The following is a 26,158-nucleotide window of genomic DNA, read 5'->3' on the forward strand; positions in this document are numbered from 1 at the left end:
TTTAAATTTTATGAGGGCAAATACATCTGGTTAAACAGTCAATTTATGAACTTTTTAAGAATATAAAATTAATTTAACGTTGGAAATTATAAATTTTATGATAAAATTTCATGTCTTATGAATATGTTCAATTGATCAGCGGTATTCAAATAAATTAGTGAATATTAACTTATTAATTTATATGATCACTTACTTTCCTATTTTGTTTTGTAATAAAATGATTTTGAGAGTATACAATGTCATAAAAAGCACATAATATTTCATACATAACATTTCATAGATTTAGCAAATTATTACTAAATTGTTTGTCACTCATAAGAATTTGCACATCATGCAATCTAGGTTTAGTATCATTTAGATTTAGGGTTTTTGTATGTCTTAATGTTACTCATATCATTTTCTTAATTGTATCATTGATTTTTATGATATATTAAAATTCAAATGTGAATGTTGTGGTAAAGAAACCGTTATTTTTGGCAACGATAACTTCATGTTTGTTTTCTGATCTGTTTTGCCATGTTGGAACAATAACTTTCACTTGTTAAGTTTGGAGACAACCATTTGTAACAAATTATGGTAAATCATGTGTTATACATTACAAATAAAGCATATATTTTATTACCATAATTCCTCAATAATCATTGAAAAACTTTTTATTTAAATACTTTCTGTGGATACGATTAAAATATACTGATTTCTCTTCAAAAATAAAACAGAAATACCTTATCCAAAAATTAATTTATAAATCAATGTATGCTCTTAAAAAATATGACTATATATATATATATATATTATAATATTTTAGAATAATTAGAAATTAGAAGAAAAATCGATTCGAGCATGTATTTTGTATTAAGTTAAGGAATCTGGTGAAAAACAGTGTTTGTTTTTTATTGATTTTTGGTTGAAATTTTGTTGTTAAAGATGGGGACGTTTCGCGCAAAATTAAATCAAAATCATAAAATTTTATGCAGCCCGTTACAGTAACATCACTTGCTTAAAATCACTTCAATGAGAACTGTTATAATATTCAATTTTGAATTTACAAAATCAGACGATAGAGTTATGGCGCCGAGATACATATGCATTTGCTCAGACACAGGACCTAATAAAATATATGAAGAAAGCAAATTCAAGGGCATGTCTGTCCATAAACTAATTGCTAAAAACATATTGGAAGAAAAACAAACAGTTTGGGTGCATACTCCAAATTTTATGATTGCGTTATCCGAAACAGAAATTCCGATAAAAGTTTATCCCGACCTTCTTTTAACGCAAAAGTCATATAATTACAAAAGGCCAAATTTTTATCTTTATCAATCTTCCACAATTCCAGAAGACAATATCATACTTTATTTAAACACCATTCAAAAGCAAGAATTTTATATTCCACCAATTCCAGTTTCTCTTGCCATATCAGAGCTAGTTAACATTACATTTTCAGATCTTTCAGATCAAGTTCTATCAATTATTGGCTATAACTCCAAAGTCAATTGTTTTTATGCCGATGGGATGCTTATAGATGAAGAAGAAACTTTAAATAATTTCATTGATTTTGAATCTCCACCAGAATTATCAGTTGACATCGAATTTTCATCTAAATCTCTTCAACGTATGCAACATCGTAATAATATCATCAAAGAGATCATTCAAACAGAGAAACAATTTCTTGAAGGATTAAATCAAATCATGACATTTTGGCAAGTTCAATTTAAAAATCGAAATGTTTTAACAGAGAATGAACAAAACATGATATTTCGTGACATTCAAGTTATCTACAAATCACATAATGAGTTTTATGAAGCTTTTTTACGTCAAGACTTAGATTATTCTGCTGATTCTGCTGCGACTTTTTTAGAGTATCAAAATTGTTTACGTTCTTCTATTCATTATATTTCACGTTTTTCATCGATCAATGAATTAATTAACATCAAGAAACAAAATCGAGCTTTTACGTCAACAATGAATGAATTACAACAAATGAATGATGGCCGAGATTTAATGTCATTTTTAATTACACCAATTCAACGTTTACCACGATATTTATTATTTATACGCGAATTAGTTAAGATTACGCCTAAAAGTCATCCTGATTCAGCATTATTACCTTTAGCTGAAGAAGTGATCGAAAAAATTACAATTGAAGCTGATCAAGCAACACGACAAGCTAAACAACAAACGATGTTAAAAGAAATCGAAGACAAACTTAAGAAATATGAAATTAGTTTACAAGATCCTTCACGACAAATTATAATGCTTGTTGAAATAACATTACAAAATCAAAAGAAGAATTTCCAAGCGCAATTATGTTTATGTAATGACATTGTTTTTATATATGTTGATCGAGGCAAAACAGGAAAACTCATTTTTTCTCAATCGTTATATACATTTCATTATTTACCACTTGTCGGTGAATTTAGATCAGTTGTAATTCCATATATTTATAAAGTTAAAGAATCTGTTTATGAAAGAACTGAATTTATTATATCTTTTTCTAAATTAGAAGAAAAAACACAATTTTTGGATAATATTCATCTTTTATTAGATTCGTTTAATGAAAAACAAGGAGATAAAGAACGACAAATTAGATGGTCATTAACATCTATATCTGATTCATTACCATCGATTTGTCAACATAATTGTATCTCTAATGGAGAATCGATAATTTTTTATGGAGGAATTTCTGCGCAACGTTTAATTTGTTCGGAATTTTCTTCTTATCATCAACAAAACTTACGAAATTTCCCTTTGTCTGAAATGACCACATTAGAATGTGGTATAATTGGACGACGGAAAAGTACTTTTACATATTTAAAAGATTATTTTTATGTGATTGGAGGGTTTGTAGGTACTAAAGAAATACCCGATATAATGCGATATAATTTAAATACTGGTGAATGGCATCAATATGGAATTAAAAACCCTTTTTATAGACATGGACATACATGTGTTTCATATAAAGGGAAATTATATATTTTCGGTGGTAAATCTAAAGAAAATGGATTTTCATCACAAATTTATGTATTAGATCCTAATCAAAAAGAAATTGAACAATTAAATATTAATGGAAAAAAACCTGATCCGAGATCAGGACATTCAGCTATAGTCTTTAAAGATAAAATGTTTATTTTAGGCGGGAAAAATGAAAAAGGAATTTTAAATGATTTTTGGTCATTTGACTTTATAAATATGACTTGGAATAAAGAAATATTAAATGAATATATTCGACCAAGAACATCACATCTTTCATTATTATTAGGGAATGAAATGTTAATAATTGGAGGTATTACTGATTGTCCAGAATCTAATACATTTACTATTAACTTAAATAACTTCGAAATTTCTAAAATTAATAATTATGGAAATTTTCCTTCTTCTTTAAGATATATGAGTGGCTCAATATTATCCAATAAAGAAATTATAATATATGGAGGTATTGAATATAAAAGTAAAACACCTTTATGTACATTATATACATTAAAGTTATCAAAATCTTGGATGGATGAAATAAAAAATGAAATAATTGATTGTTTCGATCAAAATAAATGGGAAGAAATATTAAATTCTCAAAGATGTCATACATTAATATCACATCAATCGACATATTTACCTGATACTAATAGATTAAAATCTAAAGATAAAAACCAAAATAATATAACTTCCAATCAAATTAAAACTAGAACAAGAAGAGCTTCTATAGCTGCATTAATCTCTAAAACAGAAGATAAAAATAATAATAATATTCCTTCTAATAAACAACCGATATATCAAAGAATGATAATAGAATCAATTGCTATCGAAAAAATCGATTCCGATAACTTAGCAACTTTTGTAATTGATTCACCAAAATTAAAACGACAACAACAAAGTGATAAAAACGAAACTTTAACTCCGAGACAATTAGTCGAAGAAAAAATTAGTCCCGGAATACAAAGAAGATATTCTGTATTTCCTAAGTCACAAGGAATGAGAAAACTTCGGACTGCTTTAAGATCGAATGGTGATTTCATTGAAGAATCATCTGAGAAAACTTTAATACCTAAAAGTAATTTTGCTCAAAATAGTGGCACTATAACACCACGAAGATTAAGACCCGTATTTACTTTACCAAGTAACACGAGGCCTCCGAGTGTTAACTTTGATAATAGCAACAATAATTTCACGCGTAAAATTAATAATTTTGATACCGAAATTAACAACAATAATGATAATAATGATAATCATCAACAACAACAACAACATGTAGAACCGAAACAACCAATGATTAGATTAACAAGAAGAGCGAATGATGGAGGGTTAGATGCGTTTCCTTCAATTAAACCTCTCGTTCAACAAATTCATTCTGCTGATAGTAGTCCAAATAAGCAACAAGAAACTGTTAATGATAACAATGACATTACAGATGATAAAAAGAAACCAAATATATCCGGAATTATTAATCGTAGAATGTCAATGCAAACAACAAATTCAAGGAACTTAAGAACACCACAAAAACAACAACAGAATCAAACACAACAACAAAACAATGATGAAGCTGTTAAAGGTAATTTACCTACAGACACAGAAAAAACAAAATCGGATCCTTTCGTTGGCTTTGCTACTACTAAAGCGAGAAGATCTTCTTCGATACGAAATCCCCAGACATCTAAAGCGACGATTCTATACCAGCATTTGTTTGTCGAAGAAAGCGAAGATGGATCTTCTACTGCAAAACGACGCAAACGTAAAAGAAGGAAATCGAAAGAAGAAAGAACGAATAATAATAATAATAAGAAAGAAATTAATTCCGATAACACAAATAAAACAGAAAATGATAACAATTTGATGATACAGAATCGACGGCCTTCTAAAATATCGAAAGATGCTATAACACTTCGACCTGCTGATAGTAATGTAAAGAGTTCTAGTGGAAGAAGTGCATTGATAACTAATAATAATAATAGTAATAATAATACCGAAAGAGAAAAACATGCGCCTGTGTTACCAGGACCTATAAGAGCAAGAAAGAACCCAAGACATCAATTGGGTTCACCGGAAAGAGTAGCGAGAAGATTCGTTGCGAAAAATATCGATGAAATGTTACAAAAGCCAATAAGTCAGATCGAATAATAATAAATGTTAATGAGTGGATTTTTTATTATATTTTTTAAAAGGAATCTAAAAAAAATTTTTTTTTGTTTATTTAAACTGAAAACCAATCATTCGTTAAAGGACAGTCGCAATGTGAATAATCAAGGAAATCAAGCTCGCGCCATGAAGAACCAACAAAAAAGATTTCTTCTTGATGCTCCTTAAGATCTACAACTTCAGTGGTATGAGGTGGTGATAATTGTTCAGGTGTAACGTGTTTAATTAACCAATTCCATCTGTTTTTAATAGTAATTGAAGAACGATTTGGAAAAAATGAAACAATCTTTGACCATTTGTTCCCATATTCTTTTTGCTTCTCAAGGAGTAAAGCATCTTCAACAGGCGTCCATCCATCTCGTACAAGGTTAGGATCTAACATTCCAATCCATCTTTCACGACATTGTTTTCCATTTCTTCCTTGAACATGTTGTGCTACTGAAGACCAATTCGATTTCCCATAAATCTTCACTGCTTCCCTTAGTTGATCATCTTCAACCTGAGTCCATTTAACTTTCTTATGACTCTGAATGCTTCTCTCCCTTCTCCTTTCCATCATGAATAATTTTGATTCTAAATTTCATTCAAAATTCTGTTTTATTGTGGAAGTCAATTTAATTGAAATTACTTAAAGTTAGTTAAAATTAATGAATTTACTTTTTATTTAGACTAAAGAAATAATTCCTCTTTTGATGAACCATGAATTGAATAGTACTGAACACGTTTCCCTTCAAAAAAAGAAATATGTCAAGTCTCTTTTGCTCTCAAAATTTTATGTGCTGGTTATTGCCATTCAAAATTCTTTGTCACCCAACTCAACTTACTTTTTCAATATATTTAAAAAGCATTTATGACCGTTTATATCACATCTGTGAAATTTCAAATCCAATTTTTAGACCCTAAAAAACTTTACCTTTCGATCGTGCATTATTTTGAATAAATTTTAGAGTTTCGATAGCTTGATTATCTATGAAAAATCAACTTAGTTTATCGGTGTGGCATCTGGCTATTCAAAATGAAGAGAATTTTATTTTTTTATTTATTATTTCTTTTCGTTAATTTTTATTTCTCTCTTTCAAAGTATAGATTTTTAATAGCGTTACATGTAAAAATATAAAAAGAAAAGCAACATATTTAATACATATCTTTACAAAGTCAAATTTAGCTATAGCTCAAATCATTTTGTTTTATAAAATATTTTGTCCTTAAGTTTTGATATTCTAAGCAAAGAACACTTTGTTCTATCTTTATATTTCCACTTACTACATTTAGCACCAACTTAAATTTAGATCGAAGTTAAAAATCATTTTGGTTTCTAAGATATCATCAGCTAAAGTTAAAAAATATTTTTTCTTATTTACATTTCCATAAATATTAATCATAATTCTCGAAAGCTCATTTTGTATATACAAATTCATCACCAAACTTAATTTAACTTGAGGTAAAAGAATTATTTTGTTTGATAACACACACTAAAGTTATAAAGATTAATTATAATTCTCGAAATTTGATTTTCTCTAAGCAAATTCATCACTGACTTATATCAAGTTGATATCCAAGAATTATTTTATTTTATAACACAAACTAAAGTTATAAAAAAAAAATAAATAAATTTTGCTAATTTACTCCAAGAACAGTTTGTACTATTTTCTTATTTTCCTCATTTCCACAGTTGTTAATTATAACATAGTTCTCAAAGGCCTCTTTTCCATTTGCAAATTCATCACAACCACAAAACGCAAATCCGAATGTTTCCATTGTATCGAAAATTAAATTTTTTTCTTGTAACATTTTTCGCATTTCTTCATTAGCACTTAGCACTAGTGTATATCCGTTTTGTGATACAAACAAATTTTTTTGATTCTTTAACTCATCGAAATCATTGATTTCGTCTGAAGTAGAATTCATTTTAATGGTGGCAAGTGCAGATGACATTTCGCAGCTCTTGAAATTGAAGCCAAGGTTTCCATATACAAATTTGAAGTCGTAGCGGACATTTCCTAATACCCATCCATCATATCGCTTAGTCACATCTTCATCTTGTGTACCAACGCGACCCCAATCTCGAATACAAAGTGCTTTGTTGTATATAACGGGATCATTAAAAAGAGCTAATGCACAAATACTATCAAATGTGATTATTGATGCATCACTTCCAGTAGTTTTGACAGTACTATACATAAGATCTTCGATAATGGTTACATTTGCGAGCTTTGAATAATCTTGCGGAATGGAAAGAGGATTTGAAATAAAAACAAATTTCGTTTCTGGTGTTATGTATTGTTGTATTTCTTCTGGAGTAGCCATTAGTGTCTCTTTGTTAATATCGTAATACTTTATTGTGGCCTTTAATTGTGATAATATCCCAATAAATGATTGAGGGGAAACTGATGGAATTAAAACTTGTTCTCCTTCGCAAATGCCATAAGCAATGCAAGCCAAAAACAAAGCAGAATTTTTGCTATTAACTAAAATTCCATGATTTTTATTACATTTCAAAGGAACTTCTTTTTCTAACAAAGCTGCTTTCTTTCCAGGGGCGACCCAACCATTATTTAAAACATGAATAACTTCCTCTATTTCATTTTGATTACATTTTTTATTGTAGAACTTAAACATTGTTTAGACTTCCGAATTCAGTACTTTACGCAACATTCTATGTACCGCAATAAAGTTATCAAACAGAAAAGTGCTATTATTTTATTATACAAAAACTTAAAAAAAAATTCATTTTCTCCCGAATAAAGAAGAAAAGAATCCCTTTTTCTCTTCTTTCTTCTCTTCTTCCTCCTTATCCTTTTTCTTTTGGGTACTATTTGGATCTCCATATATTGATACTTTTCTTCCGAACGACAATTTCTCTGGATTCACATTAATTTCGCTTTTGCTATTTTTCTTCTTCAGCATTAAATTTTGTTCAATGTTTTCATTCTTCTTCCCATAAGCCTCCGCCAGCTTCGAAATCTCCGCCAATAATTCCGAATAACAAATTTCCTTTTGCGCCTTAGTATACACAGGAACAACGTTTCGATTTCTTCCGACATTCGTTGGCTCCCAAAACGCTGAATATATTTCTCCGCCGGGTCCATTTTCTATGTCGCGCATCAGTTGCAGAATTGTTTGCGATTGCGCAGTTTGCTGTACAAATAACTCCGAAAACGAAGTCAATTTACGTAACTTATCCCATTCATTAAAAAGCCTTTTTGGTGCAGTTGTACGTAAATTCAACCCAGCGGATATAACATTAAGGATTAACTTGTTACATTGCGCTCGGATAACGACGGGATCCAATTTACTTTCGCGAATCGTCTTCGAAAAAGTGTCAATGTCTTTCTCGACACGCGCTGGAAATGAAAATGGAGGACGTGCAGCGGCCATTGATGTGTCGACATTGATAAAAACGTGATCATCCATTTCGGGAGATTGTAATACATTACTTAATGAGGAATGGATGCCAATAATATATGGAAATGGAGCAAAAAGTGTATCAATCAAATGATGCGGGAGTACTGGTATGAAAACGCCTGGCCATGGGATGGGATGAATTAATGAGAGAAGTGCAAAACAGGTACGAGATACTTTGGAGAGATCAGACGAGATTACAATGATCTTGTTGTCGAGAACAATTGATGTTAATATCGTTCCAACTAAATATGGATCAATGGTTTGGAATAATTCTGTAAGAAAAGTGGAAAGAAGATTGTTTTCATTGGCATCAAGATTCTTAAGCTGTAGGGATGGTTGCCGAAAACGCTTAAGAAGATCTAATCCTGCTTTTGGAGGATTTTGTAAATATAAATTGATGATGTGAAAGTATTTGGGTGGATCAAAAAAGGAGGAAAGAAGGCAATACGCAATTTGATTGTCCGAAGTTATACTTTTGATTTTGACATATCCAAAAGTTGGTTCGGAATTCACACTGCTTAAATAAATTGTAAAACAGGCCTGAGCGCAATCGCCATAGTCTAGTATGGATGTTAATGGGAAACAAAATTTCCAAAGTGGTTGTTGATTTGTTTGGGGAGCATTTTCCGGGAAAATTATTGTTTGCTTACAACCACTTGGAGTCTTGTCAATACGAGTGAAAAGAAAAAAGAAGGAAGTATTTGGATCTCGACAGAACCGGATCATTTTTTGGAAATTTTAACTAAATAAGGGTAAAACCGTTAATTTGCTTTTTTTCATCGTTCTATACAAATGCGAATAATTATTTGCGCCTGATCTGTTGTAACGTAACAAAATTGAAAGGTTAACCTTTTGAATAATTATTCCAAACAAAATAACCCGCCGTGTCAACTGGCAAAAACTGCTTGTATGGAGTCAGCATGATTTTTTTAATTAAATTTTATTTATATTTTGTATTTATTATTAATAATTCCTATTAAACATATTTTGTGATTTATACTCTATTTTATAGGCAAAAAATAAAAATATTTTCATTTTATTGATTTACAGTTTTTTCTGTCGTTATTTGGTCTTTGATTACACCAAAAGTGACTTTAATCTGCTCTCAAACGATTATTTTTGATTTAAAAAATTTATAAACAATTGAAATTTATTACCATATTAAATGATAATATCTTTGTATTGGAAGCATAAATTTAAATAAAACACAGAAAATAATTTCATCATATAAAGTTATCATCATACTTTAATTTAAAAAATTATATAAAAGAATTATCGAGAAATGATGAATTTCATAAAAAGAAGCAAATTATGTAAAATGTTTTCGACAAGATATTGTTCCAAAAAATTTTTCCAAATAATAAATACATTACAAGAAAAGTAAATGATAAATTATATCAAAGAAAAAATCGTAAAATTAAAGCCATTATTTTTTCAAAAAGCAAAAGAAAGATATTTCAACTTTTAAATATGTGTAATATGTTTAACTCGAGTAGTACCGCTTTTCTCATGATAATATCTTATTGTCTCCATCAGAATTGGGGAAATTAAAAGGAAAAAAAATAATTAATTCACAAAAAAGACATTATGTCACTTCAATTTACTCACTTTCTGCTTGCAATTTTTCATTTTCAGGATGTCCTTAACATTTTTTCATGTATAACCTTACTAAGTAAAATCGTAAAATTTAAAATAAAAATCCAAAGGAATCCCCAAAACTCTTCTTTTTATTTAAGCAAACTAAAATGTAGTAGGACTAATGCTTAAATGAATTTTACCAAAGTTTAATTGATTAGTTAAACAATACAATTGTTCTGTAATAATATTCATTCTTAATATTATAATATTAAGTGCTTAGAAGATGTGTTGTAATGTGTAAAAGCATATTATAAATTAGGTAAATCTTAAGATCTTAATAAAAGATCACATGAAAATTAACATAAATCTTATTGAAATAAGTTTTTGCAGTCACAAAAAAATGTTATTGTTCATCTATTCATATTGTAACTTAATAATCTCTCTTACCTAAACGTATATAATGTTAAAGCATTAAGCAAACAATTGCTTATATAAAATTTTTCTTATGCCATAAAATGTGAATATTATTCTCATAATGCCAAATCAAAGTGGTTTATTCATTTTTTCTTGGTACCCATTGAAGCAGAGCCAACGATTTCGGCGCGCCAGTTAACCTTTGATTTGGTGACTGGAAGTCTACGACGAAGACGGTTCAAACCCTCATCCTTGAGGAGGTCGAAACCGTAGGCAAGCTTCTCGGTCCATGTCTTGTAGAACTCGGAGAGCTTCTTGACAGCTGCTGCTGCCATTGAATCATTATCATTTCCGCTGACCTGTGCTTCGAAGTCGGCACTGTTCTCAAGGGTACAGTTACCGTTTTCGTAGAAGTGAGCAGCAGCTGTGATCTTACCTTGAAGATGGCCATTTTCGATTGTGAATCTCATGAAGACATCACCGGTACGATAGTTTTCTCGTGCAATTGAGGAACCACTGAGAACAATTGCAACTCCATTATTTGTATCATAAACACCACATGCTCCATTTTTAAGAGTATTCTTTGAGAAAACATCAAGAGCAGTTTGGCAAGCATTCCTGAATGGTGTTGATTCTAACTGTTCATCAGTTTCTTGTGAAGTACGATCTTCAAAGTTGTATTTGAAAATTTTCATTGTATGTGGATCAACAAACCTGCTTCCATCTTGAAGTGCTTCTTCGCAAACCATAGCTGAATGGTTGCCAACTTCAACGGCAACACATCGAGACATCATCCACTTGCGAACTGATTGTTTTCTAGCTTCTTCAACAACTGCTTTGTCATCAACAAACTGGTTCATAGCATTGACGCAATCCTCGAATTCACCTGGTGGAGCATTGACGAGAAGTCTTGAGGCGGCTTCGACAAGCTTTGGATCAGCTTCCATTGTGAGTTGATAAAATGACAGCATTGTCCTCAATTTTGAATAGGGATTTGCGGTTATGAAGTAGATGGGACACCCCACATAAAAAAAGAAAAAATTAGCGTTAACAGAGAGTAAAAAAAAGTTATAAAATTAAAAGTTATGCAACTATTTCATACGATACATACCACCCTATAGATGGCATAGGTGAAACAATTTATTGTTTCTAAGAAAAGATAAAAATTTTACTGTGATTGATGTTTGTGTTGGGAGAAAAATGGTACTTTTTCACATCAAATGTCCCGAAACTTCTCACTTTTTGATTGGATTATATCTCATAAACTATTATATGAGATGATTTAAAAAGTTCCTAAGTCTTATGGTTTACACTTGGACCCACAATGGTGCTGATAGCACTTTTTGATTCCGCTCATAACGTTGGTTACTTTTTACTTTTTGTTCTTAGATTTGCACCTTTTGCTTTTGAGAAGTTTATGTTAAACTAATGTAAAGCATACAAAAATATTGACTTTTGATATGAAAATAGTTTTGCTTTTCTAAAGTGACAACTAAAGCATCGAGATTTCATTCATTATTTGATATGTTTTTACTTCAAGTAAGCGGATGGGAATACTGATTATCAATCGGACATGCAGAATGACATAAATTAGTGATGTAAATAATTTTGATAAACATCAGAAAAAAAATATTGGGTGAAGTTTGAAGCTGAGTTACACATTCCAATTAATATTATAACATGTAATCCAAGTTTTTTTATTATTTAATCTTGATTATCATGAATTAATATGAGGGGATTTATTTTTATACGTATAAATCTGATACAATATCTTCAGTGTTCTTATTTCCAATAAGGAATATGCATGGTTGTCATGTTTAGAGTGAGTTCGGAAAAATGCCTACAACTTTGGAACCTCAAAAGTGTCCTCTGCCGTTCGAACGCTTGCACCATCGGTTATTTAGACAGCTTTCCCACTTTTTCTGTCGCGTTCATTCAAACCGTTTATCCAAATCTACGGTTTGTCCGGAACCTTTTATACGTGAAGAATGATAACTAAATATCGAGTTAATTCGTAATATTTTCTTGTAATTTTTGATACATTTATATTCTATATTAATTTATCCAACGAAATGTCAAGTTTGTTTTTTAAGAAATAGCAAAAACTACGAAAACCAGGTGAAGTTTTCTTCGTAAAGGATGATGGACATTTTATGGCGAATACATCAGAATTTTTGTGATAAAATTGTCAGCGGTTAATCACATCACTACACTTGATGTCTGAAAACAAAGTTCCATTAGAACTCATCCAAAAAGGCGTCGAACTCAAGAAGGTCGAAACAAAGGAACACAAGCTCCCAACAGCTGAAGAAATCGCCGAACAAAAGAAGCTCGCTGAACAAGAAGGTGCTCAAGTTCTTCCAGAAGATCTCCCAAGAGATGGCCAAAACCGCAACGTTCACGATCTTATCAAGGAAGGAAAAGAACTTAAGAAAGTTGAAACAAAGGAACCAAAACTCCCAACAGCTGAAGAAATCGCTGAACAAAAGAAACTCGCTGAACAAGAAGGAGTTCAAGTTCTTCCAGAAGATCTCCCAAGAGATGGCCAAAACCGCAATGTTCACGATCTTATCAAGGAAGGAAAAGAACTTAAGAAGGTCGAAACTAAGGAACCTAAGCTCCCAACAGCTGAAGAAATCGCCGAACAAAAGAAGCTCGCTGAACAAGAAGGAGTTCAAAGACTCCCAGAAGATCTCCCAAGAGATGCTCAAAACCGTACTGTTCACGATCTTATTAAGGAAGGCAAGCCAGAACTTAAGAAGGTCGAAACTAAGGAACCACGCCTTCCAACAGCCGAAGAAATCGCTGAACAAAAGAAGCTTGAAGGACAATAAGTTCACTCTTAAACCCTTCAATTCATGAATTTTTTTTAAATTTAATTTCGTTTTATTAATTCCAATTTCATTCGCATGGATTTAAATAGTCCAATTCCAAAATGTAATCATTTAATGCATCGATTTCATCCTTAAAATTCTCAACGTCATCAATGAATACCATAATCTGGACAATGATTGAAGTGATTTCCTTATCATCTGTTTCCAAAAATTCTCTCAAAATAGAAAATAATTTATCACATACAAAAACAGATGTGAATGGACCTGTTTTGCTGAACAAATTACGAAGTGCAATTAATAGATTTTTCCGGATTTGGAAAACATCTGATTCCATATGTTGGAGAATTGCTAAATATAATCCACTATCAGAGATATTTTGGATGATGACATTCTGTGAATCACAAATGTTTGAAATTGAAATCGAAATATCTATTCTTTCCTCACATATTTCAGTTGTATTTAAAAGCATTGTATACATATTTAATGGAGTTTCATTTGCAATCTTAGCTCCATAGTTGTTACTGTAATAACAATAACTTAATGCAGATGCAACATAAACTTTTCCTTTTGATTCAAGATATCCAAATGCATTTAACATAAGGAGATGGTAATTGTTTTCTATAAAGATATCAATCCAAGAAGAATTCATCACAAAGTAATAACACCCACGAACACATTGTGTTAAAACTGCTTGATGAAATAATTGTGGATTTTCTAAAATACGAATCAGATTTAAAAGAAGAGGTGATACCAAATCAATTGACATGTTTGGGAAATCAGGTCTAATACAAATTGCTGTAATCGAAGCAAAGGATATCAAACATTCTAATGACAAGTTTTCAATTGGAATTGACCGTAAAAGATCTAAACCGCCAATTTGAATAAAACGATACTTTATCGCTGAATCTTTATTGAGAACTTTATCGAGAACCGATAAACAAGAAGCAAACTCTGATTGATTATGAACAAGCTCAATAAAAAATCGAAAAAAATCATATTTTGGACCGCCAAATGACAATAAAGGTGACTCTTTAAAAATGTTTCTAAGCGATTCTGATGAAACCATCTGAACTTTTGGATCAGGATAATTGAACAAATTATTCAATGATTTAACAATATCATAAATGTAGTTGGATATTATGTCTTGGTAAAGTCCTGATGAAACAATTGTGTTGATTTGTGTTATTGAAGAAATAATCAATTCTGGGATATTTGAATTTAAATTGGAAAGGATAGAATTAAGGTCAGCAATGCCACAATTTTTTGCATATTCATCCTCACTAAAAGATTCTCTCCGAGAAAGTGAGGTTTCATCTATCATAAAAAAGTGACTTTGTTGAACATGACCATTTATTTACTGATGATACACCAACACATTTCTTCTGTTTCATCAAAAAACCGAGTATAAAATTTTTTGAAAATCCAATAATTTTTGATTTAAATTTTTTGATTTCTAATTTGAATTCTTAATTTTTTTTTTTCGATTAAAAATTTTTATTATTTATGACTACTGAACAGTTTTGCTTTTTCGTTGTTAGAACAATTGAATGAATATTCATCTCTAAGTATATAGCATGTTCCAGAATGGTCATTTATCGATAAATTTTCATATAAATTGTGAGTGTAAAACAAACAAAATGTTGTAAACATCGTATTTTTCAATGGAGCAAAAATTTTTTTTTCAGTGAAAAATCTGTTTGTTACAGACAGCAGATGAAGGATGAGAAGAAATCCAAAGAATCCTTTTTTGCCGAAACAACACAATCAACACTCATGACATGCACCATTGAAGTTATTCAAAGTTATGTTGCAAAACACAAAATATATAATTATATAGTTTCCATAATTTTTTTTCTATTCCTTCTGTTCAACTCATTTTCACACCTTGTGGAGTCGCTTTGGGAAAAAAACTCCAGCAATACTTCTTTAAAAATTTTTTATGAAATAATTACATATGGTGTACAAAATAATTTTGCAACACATTATGACAATGCGATTATTTTCTTTATTTCATTTTATACTTTACTTTTTATCCATCTTATTATAATGGCAGCCTGTAAAAATTCCATTAATGTCAATCTTGTCCAAGTATTCACAATTTTTTGGTATTATATTTATCCAATTATGTTTTTTCCATCAATGTCTATCCTTATTAAAAGTTATTCGTTTATAAGTACAGATGGCGTTAGTATCAAAAATGAAATTTGTATTATATATCAAATCTTTTTCTTTATTTTACTTACCATAGTTAATCCTGTTGTCAACCAAACCCCACAAGACATCATTCATCCATATTTTACGATGTCATATTATCACTCATTAATATCAATATCATATTTTATTTTATTTTCCAGTCTTTCAGGTAACCAATTTACAACGTCGATCGGTTTTCGGATATTTCGATGTTTTATTGATTTAATATGTATTTTTTTCCACATTTTTAATCCATTTTATTCGAGTCGCTTTTTAAATTCACTTTTTTTCTTTGTAAATCTTGAAGATTGTATCACATTAATCATCACGCAAAACTCATTTCGAAACTATGAATATATATCTTTTCTCTTTTTTATTGCTGAGATCATTATTTCATTATTATATTATTTTTTCTTTTTTAATTTCATGTGTGGTACTACTATGCATACATTAAAGAATTTATATATTTCTGGAAAGTATAAAATTGCGAGAAGTTTTTTATTTTTAAATGGTAAACAAGAATATTCTAAATTAAAAGTTTTAGAATTAATGAAATCGATAATTAACTTAGATCCACAAAACACATCTGAACTTATAGAATATGTTTTAGAGAAGAAACTTCAGCAATTTGAAAACATTCATATTTTACGAGTTTCATCGAAAATTTATTTAGAAAATAATTCGAACATTGATGAAGAAGAAGATGAAACTGAAGAAGATATAAATGATATTAATCATATTTTACTTCATTTCTCTTATTCGAATCTTATTAAGATATTAAATGAGAAAAGAATTAAAATCGAAGAACTTTTAAAGAAGTTTTGGTATAATGTTTGGTTATCTAATTTAAAAGGATTTAAAATCGCATTAAAAATTGTTCATGATAAATTTTTGATTAATAATTTCTTGAATGTTTATAATGAAATTTATTTATTATTTTCTTCTTTGTATAAATTTAACTTAAATTTAAATCTGAGTTATCAATTCGATAATGAGAAAAATGAATATATAAAGAAAAATAAAAAATTTCGTGTTATAACTTTAAGTATTTTATTGACATTTGTATTAATTCTTGTGAATTTTCGTATTGGAATGTTTTATTATACTAAAAGTTCCAATAATTTTAGTGAGGCTGATTTACAAACAATTTTCCAATTTACAAATAAACATATACTACTTCAAGCTAATTTATGGAAAAGTAATTTCAATCAAAAGCGATTTTATTTTACTAATTTCACGAATATATTTAACGAATTAATAATGAAATATGAAAAATTTGGTTATGCTGCAAAATTAATAGGGTATGAATATGAAGAACAAAATATTATAACAATTTATAGGAATTTTCTTCATGAATATAATTTATCAATTGCAAATAATTCATTTCCAGTAAATGAATTACTTGAAGTGAATGATATGATTATACAAATTTATGGATTTATGGCTAATAATTTTTATAATGTTGATGATTCTAATCGTTTAAATTTATGTGTAATTATTATTTTTTTATTAATAATTTTTGCAAATTTAATTGGATCTTTTATATATTATATTAAAGTAATATATAAAAACTTTAATAATCTTTTGTATAGGTTTTTGTTTTTATCCAAAAATCAATTTCATTATAAAAATGATAAAAATCAAAAAACAAATTTTTTAAATATCTTTAATCCTAATATAAGATTTTTTTCTTCACATATAATATATTTGTTTTTATTAATAATTATTTCTATTCTTTTATTATATATTGTGCTTTCAAGTATATCTAATTCATATGAGTTTAAATATTTGATGACGAATGGCGTGAAAACTGCTTATAGTATTTATCAAGTTCGTTGTCAATTAATTTCTGCTATTTCTTGTCGAAGCTTTTTAAATAATAGTGAGAATTTTCCTTCGATTTTTAACTCATACTTAAATGATGCTAATCATTTAGATACTGAACTTGGAGGTATACCTGAAATACCTTCGACATTTTATCAAATGATTGGCGATAGTATATTTATATCACCATATTCATATTCTGATGAAATATGGCGGAACTTAAGCACGAGTTTATTAAATGTTATCATTATTAATCGCCAAAGATCATTAGTTAGACAAACTGATTTAATCAAAGGAACAGTATTTTCATATTTAACATTTATTATTATCTTTATTTATTTGATTTATTTGGTATATTTCATCTTAAAATATTCGGAAACAGAATACATCGAAATAATAAATTTACTTCAAACTTATGAATTCGATGACATTAATTTTAATTATGATTTTAATTATAATTCGGATAAAATAAATCTTCAAAAATTCGAAATTGATATTAATAATGATAAATATCATAAAATGTTCGATGATCATAATGATTTAATCGAAACTTTAATCATTAAATATAAAGATAAATTCGACGAATTTCATTACCCTGAAATAATATCATTACCAAATGACCCAAATTCATCATTAGCTATCATCCCGCAATATAATAAAAATATATTTAATAAACTTTTGTTAATAACACTAAATGGAATAAAATCAATTGATTCATATTCTAAAAGTTATGAAGAAAGTTTTTATTCCAATTTTCCTCCGTTCATACAATTAACAGATAAAATTCCGACTTTATTAACATTTAAAGAGAATATTTTACGAACTTTAATCATCAAGTTAAAAGGTTTTAATATTTTATTAAATAATAATAATGAAAATGTTCAAAATTCTTTAATTAAAGTTAGGCAAATGATATCGAAATTTGTTGTTAACTTTTGTAATGAAAATAAATCGTTTTATTTAATGAGACAATCAATGGATGTTTTGATATTACAAATTAACCCTTATAAAGCTGATAAGAAATATTTTTCGATTTGGAAAGCATTTCATTCGATTGCTAAATTCGGTAAAAAAATAATTTCTAAAATTAATACAATTTTAAATGACTTCCGAATTAAGAACGTGTTCGTATGCGGTTCGATATTCGCTTCCAATAATTACAAATTGTACGTGCCAAATCATTACATGGCGAAAACTGATTTCGTGTCCGACTTCTTGTTCATCGCTGAGGAATGTCTCGATGAGTGCCCGAATAATGTGATAACTTGCGTCGCAAGTACTGAGTTCGCAAGAGTACAATCGTCAATGATATTTTACAAAGAGATACAACTCAAAAATCAAGCGAAATATAGAATCGCAATTATTGTATAAAAAAAATATTGTTATAAAATATACGGTAACTAAAAATTTTATGTTTGTTAAATTTTTGTGTTGAATTAAATCAAGTAAATATTATTAATGTTGTAATTTTGTACATTAATGAAATTTGAGTATAAAATGAATTAAAATCGTAGTGAGAATTGCGAACTTTCTATTTTGGCATCTTGATAGAATGTTCGATTTCAAACGATAGGTATAAATAGATGAGAAATCATCGTATTCGTATTGAAAAATTTTAAACGGCCATGAATTAAAAAAAGTACGTTTAGATTTACGCTAGAATGAGTGCAGAGTCATCAAGCGTAAAATCTCTTCAAAATAAAATTAATGAACTTGATGAAATCAACTCGATAAATGACGTTTCTTCAAATAATATTAGCGATTTTTTAAATGATTTATCTAATTTATCAATTGATCAAAACGATTCACATTCTTTTCATATTGAAAGTGATGACCATATTACTGATTTTCTTAATGAAAATGATGATAAAAATGCAGCATCAAGCACAATACTTTCTGATGATTTCTCTTTAAATTCAAATATTTTACAAAATTCTTCACATAATTCAATCATAGATTCACACGAAACAGAAGCTTCAATATTTCTTACTGCATTTAATGCCAAATATCGTAAAAATGCTATCCAATTATTTGATGTATTTGATTTTATTGACTCATTAATTGAATCAAAGAATGTTACAGAAACAGTAAAAAAAGAAAAGAAATCAATGGGAATTGATTACAATGAAAAAATTATAAAATATCAAACAGAAAATGATAAACTTCAAACACAACTTGAAGAATCACATAATAAAATAAACACATTAGAACATCAAATAACAACATTAAAAACAACAATTAGCGCACTTGATAATCAAAACAAATCTCTGCAAACAGATTTTAATACATTACAAAATTCTCTTGTTAATATGACAGAAATATTGGAATCACAAATGAATGATATCAAAACATTAAGTGAACAAAGATCACAACTTATTGAAACAATAAAGAAACAAGATTGCATAATAGAAAAATATGATAATCTTTATAAAGAAAAATTAATAAATCAAGAAAAAAATAAAGAAAACAAAAAAGATATTAATGTTAAAAAACAATATGATATAAATGATGAATTATATTCATTGATTTCAAAAATAATTCATGAAATTGACCAAATAAAAGATGATTCACTTCGAACTGAAATTAATAAAATTACAAACGATTCAAATCTTCAAATTAAAGAAAGAATTATTTCTATTTTTAATAACATTAAAACAAAATATGAAACATTATTTGAAGCAAATAACAATATTATTAATGAAATAAATATAAAAGATAAAAATATTCAAAATTATAAACAGAAATGTATTGAAATTTTATCTCTGTTTGAAGAAGAATTAAGTTTTCTTCAAAAATTAACACATAGTACTGATCTTCAATCTGTTTTATTTTGTGCAACAACTTCAAATGAGATACCTTTACTTGATGAACATTCAAAAACAGAATTAATCAAAAGATGCGCACAATTAGGAAGTTTTATTGAGCAGACAATAGGTCAAATTTCAAAAGAGAATTTCGAAGAACAATTTCCTGATAATGTAGATAAATCGAATATTTTTGAAATGATTCAATCAACACAAATTGAAGAAAGAGTTCAAAATTTATTCGAAAAATTTGATATTGAAAATGATATTAATTTAAGAGAATTATTTGATATGTTTTGTGCACAAGTTTATGTCAATGATTTACTTAAGAATTACATAACAGAATTAAATATGAGAATTGCACATTGTGGAAATGAAATAAATCTTCTTCGTCAAAGGAAAGATAATAATGTTATTATTAATGATGAAGAAAAACAAATTCCTAATAAAACAATTTCAAGATTAATTAAACATATGAAACATGTTGATTCAAAAATTCGACGTTTTGTTGCACATTATATTGAAGTTAATGATGATGAATCAACGTATAAAATTGTTGTTGATTTATTTAACCTTATGTCAGAAGAACTTCAAAAGAATTCATCAGCATTTCAAGAAACAGAAAAAATGCAAAATGAAATTAGAAGATTAAAAAAGGCACTTAATAAGTCAAAGAAAAAAATTATTGATTCTGCTGATAATAATGAATTAGAAAATAAATTAAATGAAACAACAAAAGAATTAGAAATGAAAATAAAAGAATTTGAAAATCTTCAAAAGCAAATTGAACAAATGAATAATGAAATTATAAATTATAAAAAACAAATTGAAGAAAGTGAAAACAAGAATAAAGAATATCAAGAAAGTCTTAATAATTCTACAGAACAAATTAACTCATTAAATAAACAAATTAATAATTTTGAAACTGCTTTTGAGTCCGTAAAGATACAAAGAAAACAACTTGGTGATCAAATAGAAAAACTTCAAATTGCAAATCAAAAACTTAATGAATCAATACAACAATCAAATCAACAAATTCGTGAAGATTATGAAAAGAAAATAAATGAAATAATGGAGAAGATGGAAAAAATCAAAAATGAAAATGAAAATTATTCACAACAAAATCAAATATTAAATTCTAAAAATCAACAACTTTTATCCGAAATGTCAACTTTAAATATTACGAATAAATCAATTGAATTAAAGATGAGAACACTCGAAGAAAGAATTAATTTAGAAAAGAAACATTTACAATCTAAAGCAACAGCTCAAGCAACAGTAATTCAAGCTGAACAATCACAACAAATAAATGAATTAAAATCAAAAATTGGAGAAATTATTAAAAGATTATCCAAATATTTCGATGAAAAACAAACAATTAATATTGATTCAATAATTAATGCAATCGAAGAAGAACTTAAAAATTCTAAAACATCAAAAGAAAATTATATTGAAATGCTTGAAGATGTTACAAATGCAAAGAAATTACTTGGAATTTCGCCATCATCAAAAACGAAAATAGCTGAAGTAATAAATGAAATATTAAACAAAAAAGAAAATAAACAAAAATTAGAAGGAGAAAACTTAAAAAGAATTCAACAAGAACATAAAGAATATGATCGAATAAAACGCGAATTGAAAAAAACTGAATCACAAATCATCGCATTAAAACAATGGGAAAATTGGGCAAGAAGAATTCATAGAGTAATTAATGAAACTGATTCTTTACAATTAGAATCAAATGCATTACGTTTATCACTTGAAGAAGCACTTCTTGCATCAGTTTCTCATAGAGTATTATTCTTTAAGACAGATTTGTTAAGAGCTCAAAAAATTATGTTTATGAAATTTGATAAAAGATTATTAATGTGTAAGCAAACACAAAAAAATAATGTCAGAGCTGTTATAGCTGTATGCTTGTTCGCAAGAAGACTTCAGACTATAGCAGGGTGTTTGCCAATTAATATTCATCCACCTGAACCAATAATTAGAACAAATCAAACAATAAGAAATGAAAAGGAATCAAAAAGAAGTTTATTTACACCAGCAAAACATTCGCAAATAACAGGAAAGAAGTTACTTCATCCATTGATACCATTTAATTCATGATGTTTTTAAAACTTTGTTTGTCTTGAATTTTTATTACAATTTTATTACAAAACATAAAGAGTTGAGAATAACAATTCTAAATGGTTTAAATCATTATCAATATTTTTGAAAAACCGTAGAAATTGAATTTATCGGCAATACAAAAAAATCCGATTAAATCGATTTCAAAAAACATCCCCATTCAAAAATTAAAAAAAATGGGACTCCGCGGACTCGAACCACGTACCTCACGATCTTCAGTCGTGTGCTCTCCCAGGTGAGCTAGAGTCCCTTATTGAGGAAAACTATTTCCAAATACCAAAAATATAAAATCCAAACAAAGATTGTCAAAAATAGGTTTGATAGGCCAGTAATGGGAGTTCCAGCTTTTTTTAGGTGGCTCCAACGAAATTATCCTTTGATCATATCAAAATGTATTGAAGCCGAAATTGATAATGAAAACCAATTATCAGATCAAAATCCAAATACATTAGGAGATACTGAATTTGATTGTTTATATTTGGATGTAAATGGCATAATTCATCCATGTTTTCATGCCGATTCACCTGTGTCACCACCCAAAACAGAAGAAGAAATTTTTCACTCAATTGATAATTATATTAAACGTCTTTTCAACATTGTAAGACCACGAAAACTCCTTTTTATGGCAATTGATGGACCAGCTCCACGTGCAAAAATGAATCAACAAAGAGCCAGAAGATTTCGCTCAGCTAAAGATTCTGTTTATCACCATCTTCTTGATATAAGTACCTATAAGAAAGAAAAGGACTCCGAAGCTCTTTCAATTCTTAGGGATCCAGAATATTTACAAAAGCGAGATACAAATGTCATCACGCCCGGAACTGAATTTATGTATCATTTAGGCCAACACCTTATTGCATTTATTGAAACTCAACAAAAAACAGTTCCAGCATGGCATGACATAAAAATTATATTATCAGATTCATCAGTTCCAGGAGAAGGTGAGCACAAAATTATGGACTTTATACGCTCTCAGCGCCTTCAGAGCTGCTATGATCCCAATCGTCATCATTGTATCTATGGTCTTGATGCAGATTTAATATTTTTAGGCCTAATTACTCATGAATTGTATTTTACTGTTATCCGTGAAAACGTATTAGAAAACGTTGATGGGTTCCAATTTGTCAATCTATGGGTTTTACGCCAATTTCTTGAGCGCGATTTGAAACCGTCGAGTCGTGTCACTTTTGAGTGGAATTTTGAACGAGCGCTTGAAGACTTTGTCTTCTTATGTTTCACAGCAGGGAATGATTTTATTCCTAATATTCCAGGCCTTAACATTGCTGCGCAAATCATTAACACTATCATGGTTGAATATTCGCAGACGTTACCAAAACTTGGCGGATATATCATTGAGGATAATGTTCCAAACTACAAACGATTTGTCCAAGTTATCAAAGGGTTAACCAAATTTGAAAAAAGAGAACTTGAGAACATATTACATCCAAACGAAACAGCATTAGCATGTCAATGTCATGTTAATGAGATCTGTAACACTGAAAATCTTTCGTTAAAATCGATGACGTATCCAACGATGACCTCCAAACAAACGAAAGTATCACCGCATCCAAATGACATTACACCAATCACTAATGAAATGAAGCAACAATATTACGTCAAAAAGTTTGGCGAAAATGTTAATCCAAATGATGTCGCAATCGAATACTTCAAAGGTATGTGTTGGGTCTTTAAGTATTATACACATGGAGTGCCTTCTTGGGATTGGTATTATCCTTATCATTACCCGCCGCTTCTCTCCCAATTCTTAAGTGTCGATAATGTTATTGTCGAGCCTTTTGTCCTGAATAAGCCTTTGTTACCTTTGGAGCAATTAATGGCCGTGCTCCCGCCTCAGTCAACACATTGCATACCGAAGAAAATGGCCGAGTTAATGGTCAACGATTCTTCGCCTTTAATATGTTATTACCCGAAAAAGTTCACTGTGGACTTAAACGGTGGAGTAACAACTTGGAAAGGTATCGTTAATGTGCCTTTCATTGATACGAACCTTTTGTTGGATACTTTGAATGGTATTGACCTCGAATTGACACAAGAAGAAAAAAAAAGAAATTGTTTCGGTTGTAACAAAGTTTTTTTGTGTGAGGAATTAAAGGATAATATGTTGTGCGGCCCCGAAATTTGGGGAAATGTTAAATATATATGTGGAAATATGTATGAGTTCGAATTTAGTTTGGTCGGCGAGTCGCAGGATTTGTGTTTTCTGTTACTGAATCTGAAGGCGCCGCCGAATGTGATAAATGAGCCATTCGATCTCTTTGAAAGAATGAGGAGAAATAGAAACCAAAAAAATCAAAAGTTAAAAGCTAAGATACCAACGGTGGAAGAAAAGTTTAATTTGGCGATTCCGGGTGTGCCGCAGGCTGCAACAAATGACTACAGAATTAACCGTGTGAGAACTAATAAGCCAAATGTACAGGCGGCAAAGAAAAAGCAAACATCCTCCTTCTTGTTTTAATAAAGTTTATATAAAGCCACATTTTTTTTGTATGTCAAATAATGTGGTTGTTTTGAAACGATTTTGTACGCAGAAATTTTGTTTGAAGTTATTTCCGGATCTAAGCTCCTTCTAAGTAATTTATATGGAAAAAAAAATTATATAATCCTTTATTATCTTTAACATCATTGTCTTCGTCTTGAAAATATTTTTTGCCGATGAACTTTTGCATTTCAATTCATTATAACACCAATTCTGATAAAATTGATATTGTGCATTATTTTTATATTTTCTATAATGATTATAACATGTCATACCAATATTTAAGGAATGATGAAAGATATGGCATTTTATTTTTGGCGGTTAGAGCTCGAACCACTTGTAGAATAAAAACTGCCAGATAAAGTATACAAAAGGATCCGACCAGCAAATGCAAGAGGAAGAAGAGTTTATTGAAGAAATAACAAAACCTATTGAAGAGATCGATGAAACATTTAACGATAAAAATACACACGAAAAAAAGGTTCACAAGTCTTCTAAAACAATTGAGCCAAAAGTAAAAAATTTGTATATTCAACTTGGAAAAATTTTAAGAAGTTTTCAAGGTGGAAAGCTGCCAGCTGCTGTGAATGCTTTAGCCACTCAAAAAAATATTACGTATTGGCTTGATTTATTATATTTGACTCAACCATTTAAATGGACAATTAATGCATTAACTTCAGTTACTCTTACATTTCAACACTATGCTAGTGTTAAAAGGAACACAATATACAACGAACAAATTTTATTAGAGTATGTTTTAGATCGTCTTGAATCTCCAAGACCAATTCCCAAGACTATAATGGAACCAATAACAATAGCTGCTCGAACGCCACAGTCCTTTTTGGTTGGTTTCTTAATTCCTCTTTCTACAGAAACAATTTGTCCATCTAAAACAGCCAAATTTATATCAACATTAATTGCTCAGATTAAGCTTCCAAACACCTACGCCAATGTTTTTATTGACCACCTCTGTAAATCAGATCGAAGCCAAGTTATCACATTGTTTTTGTCGCGTCTCATTTCACGAAGTTATGCGTTGACAATATCATCAATTGATGCAATATATGCATATTTCTTGTCGTACCAAGGCGATAGTGAGCAAATGCCGATGATATGGCACAACGCTATATTGGAGTTTGTACAAAAGTATGGGAAAAACCTTCTCGATGAACAAAAGGAAGGTTTAACGGAACTGGTAAAGACAAAGTCGAATCCGAAAATTACACCGCAAATAATAGAACTGTTGAGTCAACAAACAAATGAATAAAATTGTTAATGTTAATATATTTGTTCATGAAAATAAGCATTTCATTAATATCAGCATATTTCCTATATTTCCCAAAAATTGTGAA

General features: G+C 29.2%; 8 protein-coding genes across 8 annotated transcripts; 4 read left to right on the forward strand and 4 right to left on the reverse strand.

Moving 5' to 3' along the window:
• Window positions 1-3,966: 3,966 nt before the first annotated feature.
• On the forward strand, window positions 3,967-5,109 carry GO595_004069 (uncharacterized protein; the record flags this gene model as incomplete). Its single annotated transcript, XM_067917160.1, has 1 exon — window positions 3,967-5,109. One exon carries the CDS (start codon window positions 3,967-3,969, stop codon window positions 5,107-5,109), a length of 1,143 nt encoding a protein of 380 aa, XP_067775607.1.
• Window positions 5,110-5,182: 73 nt separating this feature from the next.
• On the reverse strand, window positions 5,183-5,686 carry GO595_004070 (Myb-like DNA-binding domain containing protein; the record flags this gene model as incomplete). Its single annotated transcript, XM_067917161.1, has 1 exon — window positions 5,183-5,686. The coding sequence occupies one exon, from the start codon at window positions 5,684-5,686 to the stop codon at window positions 5,183-5,185; it is 504 nt and encodes a 167-aa protein (XP_067775608.1).
• Window positions 5,687-6,744: 1,058 nt separating this feature from the next.
• GO595_004071 (DegT/DnrJ/EryC1/StrS aminotransferase family protein) lies at window positions 6,745-7,746 on the reverse strand (the record flags this gene model as incomplete). Its single annotated transcript, XM_067917162.1, has 1 exon — window positions 6,745-7,746. One exon carries the CDS (start codon window positions 7,744-7,746, stop codon window positions 6,745-6,747), a length of 1,002 nt encoding a protein of 333 aa, XP_067775609.1.
• A 108-nt stretch (window positions 7,747-7,854) lies between these two features.
• GO595_004072 (DENN domain-containing protein 1B) lies at window positions 7,855-9,258 on the reverse strand (the record flags this gene model as incomplete). The annotated part of the gene is made up of 1 exon (XM_067917163.1): window positions 7,855-9,258. One exon carries the CDS (start codon window positions 9,256-9,258, stop codon window positions 7,855-7,857), a length of 1,404 nt encoding a protein of 467 aa, XP_067775610.1.
• Window positions 9,259-10,667: 1,409 nt separating this feature from the next.
• On the reverse strand, window positions 10,668-11,471 carry GO595_004073 (F-actin-capping protein subunit alpha; the record flags this gene model as incomplete). Its single annotated transcript, XM_067917164.1, has 1 exon — window positions 10,668-11,471. One exon carries the CDS (start codon window positions 11,469-11,471, stop codon window positions 10,668-10,670), a length of 804 nt encoding a protein of 267 aa, XP_067775611.1.
• A 1,269-nt stretch (window positions 11,472-12,740) lies between these two features.
• Window positions 12,741-13,358, forward strand: GO595_004074 (uncharacterized protein; the record flags this gene model as incomplete). The annotated part of the gene is made up of 1 exon (XM_067917165.1): window positions 12,741-13,358. The coding sequence occupies one exon, from the start codon at window positions 12,741-12,743 to the stop codon at window positions 13,356-13,358; it is 618 nt and encodes a 205-aa protein (XP_067775612.1).
• Window positions 13,359-22,931: 9,573 nt separating this feature from the next.
• GO595_004075 (XRN 5'-3' exonuclease N-terminus family protein) lies at window positions 22,932-24,785 on the forward strand (the record flags this gene model as incomplete). Its single annotated transcript, XM_067917166.1, has 1 exon — window positions 22,932-24,785. One exon carries the CDS (start codon window positions 22,932-22,934, stop codon window positions 24,783-24,785), a length of 1,854 nt encoding a protein of 617 aa, XP_067775613.1.
• Window positions 24,786-25,194: 409 nt separating this feature from the next.
• Window positions 25,195-26,073, forward strand: GO595_004076 (Bystin-domain-containing protein; the record flags this gene model as incomplete). The annotated part of the gene is made up of 1 exon (XM_067917168.1): window positions 25,195-26,073. The coding sequence occupies one exon, from the start codon at window positions 25,195-25,197 to the stop codon at window positions 26,071-26,073; it is 879 nt and encodes a 292-aa protein (XP_067775614.1).
• Window positions 26,074-26,158: the final 85 nt, after the last annotated feature.

Source organism: Histomonas meleagridis, assembly GCF_020186115.1.
Source record: "Histomonas meleagridis strain 2922-C6/04-10x chromosome Unknown contig_25, whole genome shotgun sequence".
NCBI classification, from domain to species: domain Eukaryota; phylum Parabasalia; order Tritrichomonadida; family Dientamoebidae; genus Histomonas; species Histomonas meleagridis.